The 13,481-nt window shown below is 41.3% G+C and overlaps 1 protein-coding gene across 1 annotated transcript in view; it reads left to right on the top strand.

The window, feature by feature from the left end:
* The first annotated feature begins 3,277 nt into the window (after positions 1-3,277).
* RAB3C (RAB3C, member RAS oncogene family) overlaps positions 3,278-13,481 on the top strand; it is a 135,170-nt gene continuing 124,966 nt past the window's right edge. Inside the window, exons 1-2 of the mRNA XM_054810617.1 lie at positions 3,278-3,404; positions 12,965-13,192. Coding sequence (XP_054666592.1) covers positions 3,381-3,404; positions 12,965-13,192 — 252 coding nt within the window. The 5' untranslated portion in view covers positions 3,278-3,380. The remainder of the gene's footprint in view (positions 3,405-12,964; positions 13,193-13,481) is intronic.

Consider the following 13,481-nt stretch of genomic DNA (forward strand, 5'->3'; position numbering starts at 1 on the left):
TTTGAATGACTATTTGCCACCACCTAGGGAAAATGAAAATTTCTTTTTTATTTAGTCCAAATTAGCAAATAGTAACTAACTTGTTCTGTGCATTCCATGATCCAGCATTTGGTATGAAAAAAAGAAATTTACTCCTGTGAGTGTTAGCAAATGAAAAGGAGGTAGTATAATCAATATAACTGAAAAAGGAGGTAGTATAATCAGTATAACTGAAAACCTGAACTGATGTTCATGACTACTTCTGCAGAGTTTTTACTATTCCTTGTTAAAAGAATTAGATATTACTAAAATTGGTCCCTTTCCCTTGTATGTTAGCACCTGGTGAAAACAGCTAGTTCATAGTAATTATGTACAAAAGAGAGCTTCAAGTACATCATGTTCCAAAAATGTTAACGTATTTTAACCCAGTGATGAGTAATCAACAGAAATTCCTGCCCCAGAAAAACAGTGCTCTGTAGACAAAAGTATTCAGGAGTATTGTTACAAGCGTGCCACTAGACTAAGATGCTTGAGGTACAAAACCTTAGTAGTGTCTAGCATTATAGTATTTAATTCTGGTCCATTTCTTTCCCATACCATCTTCAAAAGCCTCTGAAGAAGACAGAAAGAAAAGGATAAAGATACCGCCAGAAAACAAATAATAAACAAAACCTGAGAAATTTAAAAAAAACCCCAGTATCGTCTCTTTAACCAACACACAACAAAAAATTTCCGCATTAATTCTTGCATTTTTATGCCTTTTAAAAATTAAAGAAACAAAAAAGTATTGTTTTTTCAGAGGTGCTGGTTACTTTAACATTTTAGTAAAAAAAAAAAAAAAAAGAAAAAATGATCCCATGCTTTAAAGAAGGACATATGACAATCTAAAAAGTAATTCTACTTTATGTTTTATTGATAGTTCCCTGTATGTTAGGTGAGAGATTGCTTAGAGACTTCAATGCTAAGATAAAGGCCAATATAGTAAAAATCGGTGGAGGATCTTTGTCTTGGGATAAATCTGCGAACCCAGCATCATTTAAGTCTTGTAATTTCAAATACAGTATCTGCAATAAATCTACTTAAAAAGTTTAATAGAAAAATAAATCCACAGTATAGACTTTCTAAATTCTATAATCAAAAGCTTCTCTGAATACTTTAATCTCCTGTTTCAAATATCTATTCAGATAAGATTTAAAATGACATTCCAAAATGAGAACTGTTTTATGGAAAGCTTTAGTTTAATATATTCATGATTGTGTAATATATTTATACTACTTTCTTAAAAAACAAAACTCCATAAAACAATACTTTGATTGGAAGAAGAATCTCTCAATTTTTCCCCAATTGCACTTGACAACAAATATAATGTGCCCTGTTTTCAGAGGGAAACGGCTTGTTACTCATGATTTTTGTATGTATTCACCTAAAATCAATAGCAAGAATAAATCACATGCATAAAAAAATTAATCAGCACTTAGTATGCTCATGCATGCATGCACACATACAGATGGTCTGAAATGTTGAGCAAATTCATGGCTACATGCCCGCACTGGGAGAAAGAGTAACATTCAGTGTTTCATGCAGGAAAGAAGAATCAGCTGCAAAAATGTATGACAGCATACGTGTCTTGTTATGTCTTTGAAAGAAACTCTACTTAATTACTATATTCATGTTATAGCGAGGAAGGCTTAAATAGCTGTGAATTAACTTCAAAAGCTGCAAAGCTAGAATGAAATTACTTCTTACATACAATTTAAACCATATTCATGTCTTCTTTATACAATTCACCTATGTCATAGCTCCTCTAAGTGATTCAGTTTATGAAACACATACCACATATGTAGAAGTGGGTGATCCACAGACCAGACTGCTGTTCTCCTGCTGCCTCAGCCACCACAGGTGCCTTCTCCTGCCCTTCCCTCTCTGCCCAGACAATGCCCAGCTCTCCAACCTCAGGCACACATCCCCAGAGTCGGTCGCTTTTGCTGCTCACACCCATGGTTCGTCTTCACCCTTTGAGTAAACACACCAAATCTTAAATCTGAACACAGTTTATACATTTTCCTACCCTCTACGGACCTGTAGAGGGCCCAAGATAAGTATGGACTCCACATTAGAGGATGGGTTTATGGAAAAAGTGCCAAGACAGACATTTAAAACATCTTTAAAATAAAAATCAGCACTGGGGACACGTGCAGAAAGCATGGTGCTTCTCTGGTGTTTTACTGTCATTGCCTCATGACGACCTCGATACCACCATCAAAAATGAGTGCCACCACCCAGAAGCAACGGCACCACATCCACACGGGGCTGCCGCCATTGTACACCAGCACAGTCCGGCGCCTGCAGCTGCTTTTCTCAAAGGCCAAAGAAAACCCAAATGAGGAAAGAGAAAGCAGGGACAACGGGATGTGATGAAGAGCAGGAGGTCATGGCATGGGTAGGGGCTGTTACTATACAGCAGTAAGGACGTTAACCAGCAGTCGCCATGCTGAGGGGCGCTCGGCCTTGTTCAGCCCCAGGGCGGGCTGTGGGCAATGAGGAGGGAGGCAGGAGAAGGCCCGAGGCGCGGCGGGCAGTGCGGCACGCCGTGAGTGCAGGACCACGGCCGCCGCACACCCGCCCCTCGGCTGCCCACGGGCGCTGCGCGGCGGGGCCCGCGCGGCTCCGAGCCAGGGCCGCAGAGGGGCGGGACGGTGATGCGGGCGCCCCCTGCCGGCGGGGCGGAGCGGGTGCAGGGATAAAGGGACGTGAAACGGCAGGGCAGCGCGCACGCTTCCCGGCACACCCCGCAGGAGGCCCGGTGCCGTGCCGTGCAGTTTGTCTGTCGCGGTCCACCGAGAGACCCCCCCGCAGCCCACCGCTCTCGCTCCCCCGGTCCGGCGCTGCTCCTTCCTGGCTGCCACGGATTGGGGCCGCGGCGGGCAGCGCACCGCCGGGGTCCGGCTTCGCTAGCTCCGTCCCTCTTTTCCGCCTCAGCGCGGGCAAACCCCGCCGCGCCCCCCGGCAGGGCGCCCCGTGCTGCCTTAGCCTTCCCTTAGCCCCACCGCCTCTGCGCGGCCACGAGAAGAGTTTGCAAACCGGCGCGCTCGCCCCGCCGCCCCTCCAGCTGCACCGCCTCCGCCCGCGCCGTCCTCCGCAGCGGCGGGCCGCCGGGCGCAGAGCTTCCCGGGAGCCGTAGTCCTTCCTCCCCGCCCTGGAGGCGGCGGGCGCGGGGCAGGGGGACTACGGCTCCCGGGGGTGCGCGGGAGGGAGGGGCGGTGCCGGGGGAGGAGCGGGGACAGCTCCGGTGCTGATCGCGACGCGGGTTTGTCAGCAGAGCCCGGGCGGGCGGCGGCGGCGGCGGCTGTTGGCGTGCGCGAGCGAGCGGCAGCGGAGCGAGCGGCGGGCCGCGCCCGGCCATGAGGCACGAAGCGCCTATGCAGGTCGGTCCCCGGGCCAGAACCAGGCGAGCGGCGAGGGGGTCGGTGGGCGCAGTGCGGCCGAGAGCCGGACGCCCGCGGGACGGGGCAGAATCCCCTCCGCCTTGCAGCGGCATGGCGGGGCCGCCGGGCCGGGCTCTCTCGCTGGTGGCTGGGGTGTGAGGAGGAAGGGGGTGAGGACGCCCCTTGTGTGAGAGGGCCCGGGGTGCGTGTGAGGGGGTTTGGGTGCGTGAAAGGCCCCGGAGTGCATGCGATGGGGCCCGGGGCGGGGGGTGTCGTGTCCCTGTGAGAGGGGTCCCCAGCGGGTGGTCTCAGCAGGCGGAGGGTGCCCGCAGCCCGTCGCGGGGCAGGGGTGCGTTGGGGATCCCCTGTGCCCCGTGCAACGCGGCTCCCTGGGTCGGGGGGCAGCCGGAGTGGGAGACTGAGCGGCATGGCTCTGCAGTGGCTGCCACCCTGGCGTCATGGCTGTGGGTGGATTTCGGTTCTCATTTGGGCAAACCGAATGGTCTTTTACAGATACTGCCCTGTGAGCGTTGGTCGCAGCTCCCCTGGGAGTGAATGGATGTAAGTTGTTAGGAGGTGAAATGCAACGAGGTCCTACCTGCATGCGCAGGAAGTTGATACGGTATTTCCACCTGTTTATTCAAGGAGCAGTTGTCCATGTGCACCAGGGAGAGGTGGCTCATGGCTAGAACTGGGGTAGCAAAGAGGTTGTCACTTTTCAGCATTTTTATGTATGGAAAAATATAATGCCTCTTAGCACCGGAGAAACAGATGCAATACAGATGTGAGTTACCTTATGCAAAGTTTATAGCAGTTTCTAGGTTGTTGGTTCAAAACTGTTTACGCTGGTGAACTGTACTTCAGTTATTAATTAGGACCTATTTTACAATCTCATGTCGGCGCCCCAGACAATACATTTGAACACATGACTTTTCTAATAGAAGATTGGTCATGTTACCAGTGGATTGGTAGCAATCAATCCCACTGATTTTATACAATGCAAAGAGCACTTTTGCAATCTGCTGTGATTTAAATTAAGAACTGCAGCTCTGTTAGCTAATATTTTTCATGCCGGATCCCTACTTTGGCAGTAATAGAATTTCAGCCTGAAGAGAAGATCTGCATCCTCTTCAGTATGCATGCTCAAAAAGAAGTCTGAAGTCTTAAGTTACGTTGATATGAAGTTGACTTTGCTTGACTTTGGACAGAGACTGATAATCTCATAAATCTTTTGTAGAGCAATTGCTCAAATGTCACATGCTGAAACCTTTCAACCAAAGAGGGGTACTAGAAATAAGCCATTCTTCAGTAAGAATGTCCTTCGGTTTTCTGATTGGAGAACAGCAATAATTAGGATGCTGTTTAAAATGCCTAGTTCAGCATGCATAAGTTGGAAATGTTTATGTGGTATTTGTCATTTATTTACCCATGCTTATTGAGATGCTGAAGTCATGTTTAGTATGAATTGGCTTTGGAGAGCATTTCATGAAAAGCAAATTTTGCTAGTAATGGATGAGAGCTACAGATTGGTCACTATAGCATTTCACATTTTTGACAGGTGTTGAATTCACTGATGTTGCTAAATAGTTGTGGAAGGAAAATGGTCATCCAACATTAAAATAAAGTCTAAAGAAAGGAAAGTCCAGATATAAAAAAAATATGTACTTGACACATATCAGAGAACAGCTTGAGTTTTTTATGATTGTCATTACAAATGGAATTATTGTTAAATGAAATTGAATAAAAGTGAGGAGAAATCACAGCCTTAGAATAAAAAGAGACAGCAGAGAGATGTAAAAACCCCTACAAATTCCACTTTTTCAAGGCTGGTGAGATGGTCAAACCGTGTCTATTTTTAAGCATATCACATCCAAAATTATAATCACAAGCATCTGGAATTTTCCAAGATGTGAAAATGCAGTCTGGCAAATGAGGTTTGATTTTTACTTGTAGTTTCTGCATGGGATTTTTCTTTTTTTCCTTTCTTCTACTTACACAATTCCCAGCATAGTCAAATATTATTCTTATTAAAGATTCCAGTAAAACAGTATTCTGTTGTGGATTATTCTTCTTAAGAGTCCTTTTGTTTTCCCATGTTAAGCTAGCATGGTTGGTCCTTGTTCAAATGTCGTTTAGATTGGCCGAACTAATTGCTCGATTTATCTCTTTTAGCTATCTGATTTCCTATTAGATGAAACAAATGTAGTTACTTCTTTGCACATAACAAATTCATAGAACAGTCTGTTACAGAGCTACCACCTCTGAACTGTAGAGCGACAGAAAAAGTGATCAAATGTATGTCTTTTAATCATGACAAAAACAATTCAGAGGAGAGTGTAGGCATTTTTTCCCATTTCTGTCAAGCAATAATTAAAATAAAACTAAAAAGATAAAATATTTTAGCAGGATGAGAAAAAGGGCCTGTGCATTGGCACTGTCTTTCTATATTTATGTATTCTTTGTTTCAATCTCAAATTCATGCCATGTCTCTGTGGACAAGAAGGGCCAACAATTACCAGAAAGGCAGCCCAAACAGTCCTTCCAGAGAAGGAGTTACTTAGTGTAAAATTTGCTATTGCCATCTGCTGGATATAATGGGATCTGGGTTAGAGTTTCCGACTATTTTTAATTTTTCTAGCCTTGTTTTCAACGAACAGGTGTAAGTCTTAGTAGTGCTTATGGCCATGGAAAGGGCTTTGGTTTAGAAGTCAAAACCAATGAACTGTCTATGCTGTGAAACATAGAAGTCTGCATGGTTTCTGCATGTTCTTTTAAGAATTGGTCTGAATTGGTTGAAATGTCTGTGTATCTCAGTAGCTTTCCCTAAGGGTTTGGTGGTACTTTTAAAAGTGAAGATTCAATGGGAAATTCTCAGTGATTCATACACTGATGCACTCACTTCAAGTTTCAGTCCTTGTCTGATTGTAGCATGCAAATTTTCCAAATACCTGTACTTTGCCAAAATAAAAAAGCAGGAGTGTAGTTTGGATAACCTGTTCTTAGTGTTTATCAGCACATATGGGCATTAATGGAAGTCTGTAGAAAATGCAAGATTTCAAGAGACCCTCTTTTTCATTTGCCAGGGCATCAGATCATTTCAAAGGTGACTGAGGACACAGAGGTAAGGGAAAACTAGGAAGTGGGAAATAATCTGTAAATAATCTGCTTTGTCAAGGAAATAAATGAGAACATTTTCTTTTTAGCTTTTTGTATACTGTTGTCACTGGCAATGACAGTGATGTGCACAGACAAAATAGGTTTATAACGGACACATCCAAACACAATGGAGAAGGCTGCTTCCAGATATTTAAGAGATTATTATAAAATTATGATGAAAAAAGCCAAATCAAAGCTATTAGACACAGGAGTTAGCATGGCATTTCATCTGTTAGCACTCAGCAAAATTATTAGATATGTCAGTGCTCGTTCAAATTAGAAGCACTGGGGTAGAAGAGCCTGCCAAGCCACTGAGTCCACAGAGCAAGTTATATACACTTTTTTGTTAACTGATCTAGCTGCATTTGGAGTCAGTAGTCCTCTTCCTGTCACTACCCCTTTTTGGAAGTGTACTATCAAAACTTGCTCCTTTGCTGGTTAGTTACTTTCTAATCTCCAGCTCACAGGCACTCAGAGCTAGCTTGTACTCACTTCTTAATGTACAGTGTCTGCTCCAGTATACATCCGTCTAAATAGTTCTCATTCCCTAACGTTCACTCCAGATTACTATCTAGAAAAACAAGCTTGTGTGTTGTTTACTCCCTTTTTTGTTTGTTTTTGGTTTTGTTTTTTAGATTTCTCTCGTAAGATAAGGTCTTCATTCTTTGGTATTCCTAATAACCTTTTTCTGTACTTTCCCGAGTTTGAACTCAGCTTCCATAAATGTGCTTGACCAGAGTTGTTACTAATGGCAGCTCACCAGTGCCTTGGACAGTGGCATTGGTATTTCACTTTGTCTCTTGGACTGACGCAGCTGCTCTGGCAATTGAGAAGCTGCACAGTCTTTGCTAGCCTCATGCTGAGTGCTGCACAAAATAGGCAAATGGCAGAGCGCTGTAGCCATCTTATCTTTATTCTCTTTCCTGCCTGCCGATAAATCCAAATTTATTTCTACTGGAGTACCTGGCCTGACACCACTTGTGTTTTTTCTTCTGGGAGCTGTACTATTTTGGTGGGTTTTTAACATCCTGTGTTAGACTAATCCATGTCGGACTTTGTCCTCGTTTTGTCACTATTTGGAGAAAGGGATTTTGCCTTACTACCTAGAATGAGAATTGGAAATATGTTTCTTAAGCTACACTTTTCATGGAGAAGGTAAACTTAGATTAAAGAAAGACAAGTGAGGGATAATACCCTAGCTCTCCACAAGTAGATTCACCAGAATCCATGTGCTAGAGCCTTGCCAGAACAGTTCTTTACCGCACCTTGTATTCTGCTGTCCTGGGCAGCTGCCAGCCCTATGGCCACATTCATGCTACTTCTGCTGATATGAAGCAAGTAGAGCTTCTTTAAAATGTTGCTGGTATTCCCCAACTTGGCATTTCACTATGCCATTATAATAAAACTTTGCATTTCTAACTACACCTTTCAGACTGGGTTATGATATGCTTACACATATTCATGAATTTAACCTCGTCATACCTTGAAGCAGATAAGCTTCTCCTGATGCTGCCAAGTACATTGGTTCACAAGCTGTGCTCTGCAGATGGCTGGCAATCCGTAAATTCCAAGTAAGTGGCTGGTGCATTGTCCACTGAACTCTGTTAAATCTTATTAATTAGGCAGTTAAAAATTAGATGATAAAGATTTGTGAGAATTGGCTGTTGTCTGCATCTGTGGATACTGGTGTATTCCTTGACAGCACACCAAAAGCAAGAGAGGTTAGGCAGCTTGCCCAGGATATAGAAAAAAGGAAAGCAAAAGTCTTATGACACCTCTGAGTTAGGAACAAAATCCAACCTCTAGATTATTGGTCTGGTATTTTACCTAGAAAATCATTGATTTCTTCATGACTGGGTTATATTGTCATAGTGTTCTTATATATAAGGATCTTGGTAACATTTTGACTACCCTGATGATGACATTTGATGTGCACGTGAAAGACACTCACTTGCAATGCATCCTACATACAGTCTGGTGAGTTACAAACATTGAATTTTCCCATTGTATTGCATTGTTTCAACATCCATTGATTATGTTTGCCTAATTATATTTTACAAAAAGCAAAAAGCTGTGTGTGCAGAGGACTCTGGCTTTTTAACTACAATAATGACACCAGTCAGTTTCTTTTTAGAAGGCAATGGAAATGTATGTATTTCTACACTGTATATAGAAAAGGAGTGTTGGTCTTTGAAACAACCCTAAATTAGCTAATCACTATCTACCCTTACTGTCGATAAAACCAAGACATTTTCCCTGGCCTTACTATCAATCTTTTCCTTTAAGACATGCCTGTTATTATAGTTTTTAAAAGAAAACAATGTGTTTGTGAAAGGCACAAAGGAATGAACCTCAGTATTTTCAGTCCCAACCTTTTTTGCCTTTTGCATCATATTTTCCACAGACAATTTATTCTGCATTGGGCATCCAGAGTGGGCTGCATGTGTAAATGCAAACTGAAGTGATGTGCAGGCCAGGGAGGTCATGGCATGGTGCTCTGCTTAAGTGAAAAAGCTGTTGAAATTAATTCTGTCAAAGAATGAGGCCCTCTAAGGCCATAAAGAGTAACATAGCCAAGTGTTTTGTTATTATCATGAAAGTGGCAGGTAAGCCCATACTTTTTAGACATTTGTTCTCAACCTTGCCCTGTTTTAACCTGTTCTTTTGGGTTCAAGGAAACAACTGAACACGAGGCTTGAAAAATAGCTGGGTCTGATACAGAAAACTCTTCTTAATGCTTAAACTTGCCCATGGCCATAAATAATCTACAGTTAAGGAGTTTAAAGATGTGCTGTAAGCAGGGAAGCATATAAAGTCATCCTTTTTTGTCCGTGGATGATATTCAAGCTGGGGACATACTTTCTCTCAGTTTTGGTAAGGAGGAGGCATGTGAGACCTCCTGACTATAGGTCTTCTGATCGTTCTCTCGAGTTTAGATTTGCGAGTGGACTCTCAACTCTGAGTCCTATAGGAGGTGGCCTGAGACTGCCTTTGGTGTGAACAACCTGATGGGCGTAGGGATCTGAATAGGGACCCATTCTACAAAAAAGCAAGTATGCAATACGCTAGTGAAAATAGCCATGTGCATTGTCTCCAATTTTACTAAATAAGGACAAAATTTTACTGAAGAGAAAACTCAGTGTGTTTTGCTGAGTGATGCTTGTTTAATATATCCATTTAATAATTTCAGAAGAGAACTTTTTCAAAATTAAGGTAAGAGTTTTGCTTTCTTGGAAACAGAGCATCATAACATTAGTGAGGTTGGCATGTTTATTTGGTTCCTGTCCATTTATGTTGTATTTAATTACAGGCCTGGACATGGAATTCTTGATGATTATTTCCAGCATGGTTTCCAAATGAGGAACATATTATCGGACTAGCTTCTTCACACTTCTTTGCCAAATGCCTCCATAGTAGGGACAAGTCCTGTTAGGAGTGAAATGACATATTAATACATCAGAAAGTGGGCTACAGTGCATCCCATACCTACTTGAACTCAGCAGCTTGCATTTAAGAAAGAGAAGCACTGCAGGCATATTCACAAAGTTCAAGAGGACCAAACATCTAGGTCTCCCTTAAAGTTAGCAGAAAAATAGACACTCCTCTACAGTATCATTTAGAACGAGAGTCTGAATTAGGTGATGTAAGTTGTACTCTGAAGAATCTGTCTCTGTACTTCCTACAGAATAAGCGAGTTTGGGAAGTAATGGAAAAGTCTTAGCACTTATACTGAATTTGATGTTTCTTCAGACAAGTGCAGGCACCAGTACTTTTCTAAAACTCATTTGGGTTTTGCACACAAGAAAGGCTTACTATTGGTAGTCTAGGGAGACTGGCTCTCAAGGCTGAAGTTAGTCTCTCCAAACAGTTTGAATCATTATCAGTACCTCAGTAATAGTCTCATGATTGCCCAGGTGGGAGGTGGAGAGATTAGTCCTTTCCCATGCCTTTCCTATGCCTTCTGCATCCTATAATAGGCAAACATGCTCCTACCCCTGCGATAAAAGCTGGCTGCAGTTCTGGGTTCAACTTGCCCATAATTCTGCTTATGGTACTGCAAGTAATGAATCCGTAAGTTCAAGGCACAGCCTTCAACAGCCACCAACAGAAGGTGCTGGGTTTCATTTTTTTATTATTTTTAAGAACTTTTAAGGAAACTATTGCATGGGTAGTGCACATAAATACATTAATTTAGAGGAGGACTGAAAATTTTTGTGGTGAAGGTCTGTGTTTGAAACCATCCACACGAAACACATTGTTACTCAGGAAGGCTATATAATGTACAAGATTTAGCAAGACTATTATTAGATTCCAGGTGTACTGATTGCTCTGCTCACTGAATCATACTGTTTCTGAAGTGTTAGGCATTAAAGTACATAGGGATGAACTGTAAGGCAGATAGGACTGAGGGCATCAAATGAAATGAAAGCTAAACCCTCTTTTTGTAAACCTTAAGCAAGTTGAAGAAGCTACATGAAAGGCTTCCTAGGAGATAAAATCAAGAAATAAAATTATTATTCTTCTTGCTAGAAGCGGTAACTACTGGTTTCAGCTGCTGCGTAACCGAGAGGAGCAAGAAGGGCAGTGGAACGGACTACCTGGGCAAGTGTACAGGTTACACACGGGCATCCCCACTGCACAGTCTTTTGTCTGCTGGACTTCATTGACTTGTTGCAAAGTGTGTACAACATCAGCATACTCTTTAGTACTTTATAGCCAGTTGTGATTAGACTGGTATAAACAACCATTTGCTTTTCTTTTTCTCATATTCTAAGCAAAATATCCACAAATACCTTTACAATAAGGGACAGTAGTGAAGGTGGACAGAATTTGTTTCTGTCTTTTGCTATAGAAATCAGAAAGATGAAAGATTAGTGATGTGTATACTTGGTTATTTTTAGTTTTTTGTTCTACAACTTCTTCGTTGTATGCCTGTGAAAGTGAATAATTATTAAGGCCAATGCAAACACAGGGTATGCAAGCACGTAGGTACCCAGCCAAGACTACATTTGATCAAGAACTTTAGTCACTTCCAAATAAAAGGGTAATTCTGAAATCAAACACTCCCTACTCCATTATTTATGAAATATAAATCTTATACTGAATTTTCTCTCAAAAGCTTGCTACTTCTGTAGTCTCCTTCAGGACTTTTTGTACCTACTGTATGCCTTCTATATGCCTCTTCAGTAACCCAAAGAAGCTGGCATATTGCTATTTGTACTATGAGACAGCAGAATTAGCTCAGAAAATTTAAACAGTAATTGAAATTCTGCTGAGAAGGTGGGTTAGTGTACAGCCCTCACCCTGGTTCCACCTATCCTCTTGGATTGCCCAAATGCACTCTGAGATGTCTAACTTAGAAAGCTTTGATGTGAGCTGCTTTTCCATAAACCTTTATGTTAGGATATGAGGTCTGTGTTGCCCTTAGTATTGCCAAACTCCAAGAAGTTAAAATTCTGCCAGGCTCCCAAAATACTTGAGATTTTTTCTTAAAAAGCATATGATGTGAAACAGTACCTAGTTCTAAGTTCTTTATTTTTGCCATCTGTCTTTCTGAGCATCCCAGGTAGCATTTTGGTCAGGTTTTCAAGTTAATCTCTGCAACCATTCTGAAAGCCAAAAGTGTACTTTTTATAAATGGAACCCATGATCTTTGAAGTGCCTAGAGCAAAATAAGCTTGCTATTTAGCAGTATTCAGTAATCTGTGTTTATTCAGGTGTTTTATATGGAATAGAAACTGTATTTTAAGGACTCAAATTTGAAAACATTGACAACTGCCACTTATGGTGATGTTGCAGTAACATTGCACATTCCAAAACTATAGAATAGACTAGAACTAGAAAAAATCAAGACCTTATTTCAGGTATATACCCAATTCACTATTTAATGGTATGATAACTGAAAGCTTGTAAAGGCAAAATGCTTTGAATAAGGTTATAGGCATTACAAAAGACAGCAGCATATTTACAGTAAAATAAATGGTTCAAGAATTTTATCAGATGTAAAACATTAAGATTTTGCTTGGAAATATACCTTCTATGTCATAACGCAGCATTGATCTCTTTTTTCTTTGTATAAGTGAAGTATCATTGTCTATCTTTTCACTGTCTTTTTCATTCATCACATTTTCTGAAAGTAGATCTTTTTAATTATATGCTCAAGAACTGTCCTAGATTTTTAGAATTACCATTTTTTTTGGTACCAGTCACCAGTGATGTTTACATCCTCTTTTGCAACCAGAACTATTATCATGGATACAAGAATCATGAAAAAGAATTAAACCTCTGAGAACTTCTTCTTGAGTTCATTGATCTGGTATCAAACACTCCTATAAAATCTAAATGTTTCCAGTTTTATAGGATACAAAAGACAATAAACTATTTCTTTCTATTTTGAATTACAGATGGCATCTGCTCAAGATTCCAAATATGTCCAGAAAGATACATCTGATCAGAACTTTGATTACATGTTCAAACTGCTCATTATCGGCAACAGCAGTGTTGGGAAAACCTCCTTTCTGTTCCGATATGCTGATGATTCCTTTACGTCTGCATTTGTAAGCACGGTTGGGATTGATTTCAAAGTAAAAACGGTTTTCAAAAATGAAAAAAGAATTAAGCTACAGATTTGGGTAAGCAAAAAATAATAATTCTATGAACTAAGCAAGCTGTAGTAGGTTGGTAGATAACATTTAACCTACTGTAGGTTTACACTGAATGTCATGAACTTTATGTATATGGCATAGTTATGAAAAAGCAGTAAATTATTTCCTGCATCATTTTTCTATCTTGAATAATAGAGTGTAGACAGTATTTTTAAGTTATTGAAGTACAGAAGAGTATATATTTTGAATTAAATTCCATTAAGAAATAACACAGCTTGACACATATTGATATTTGTGCAGTGAGGTATAAACAACT

This window comes from Grus americana, chromosome Z (assembly GCF_028858705.1).
Source record: "Grus americana isolate bGruAme1 chromosome Z, bGruAme1.mat, whole genome shotgun sequence".
Lineage (NCBI taxonomy): Eukaryota > Metazoa > Chordata > Aves > Gruiformes > Gruidae > Grus > Grus americana.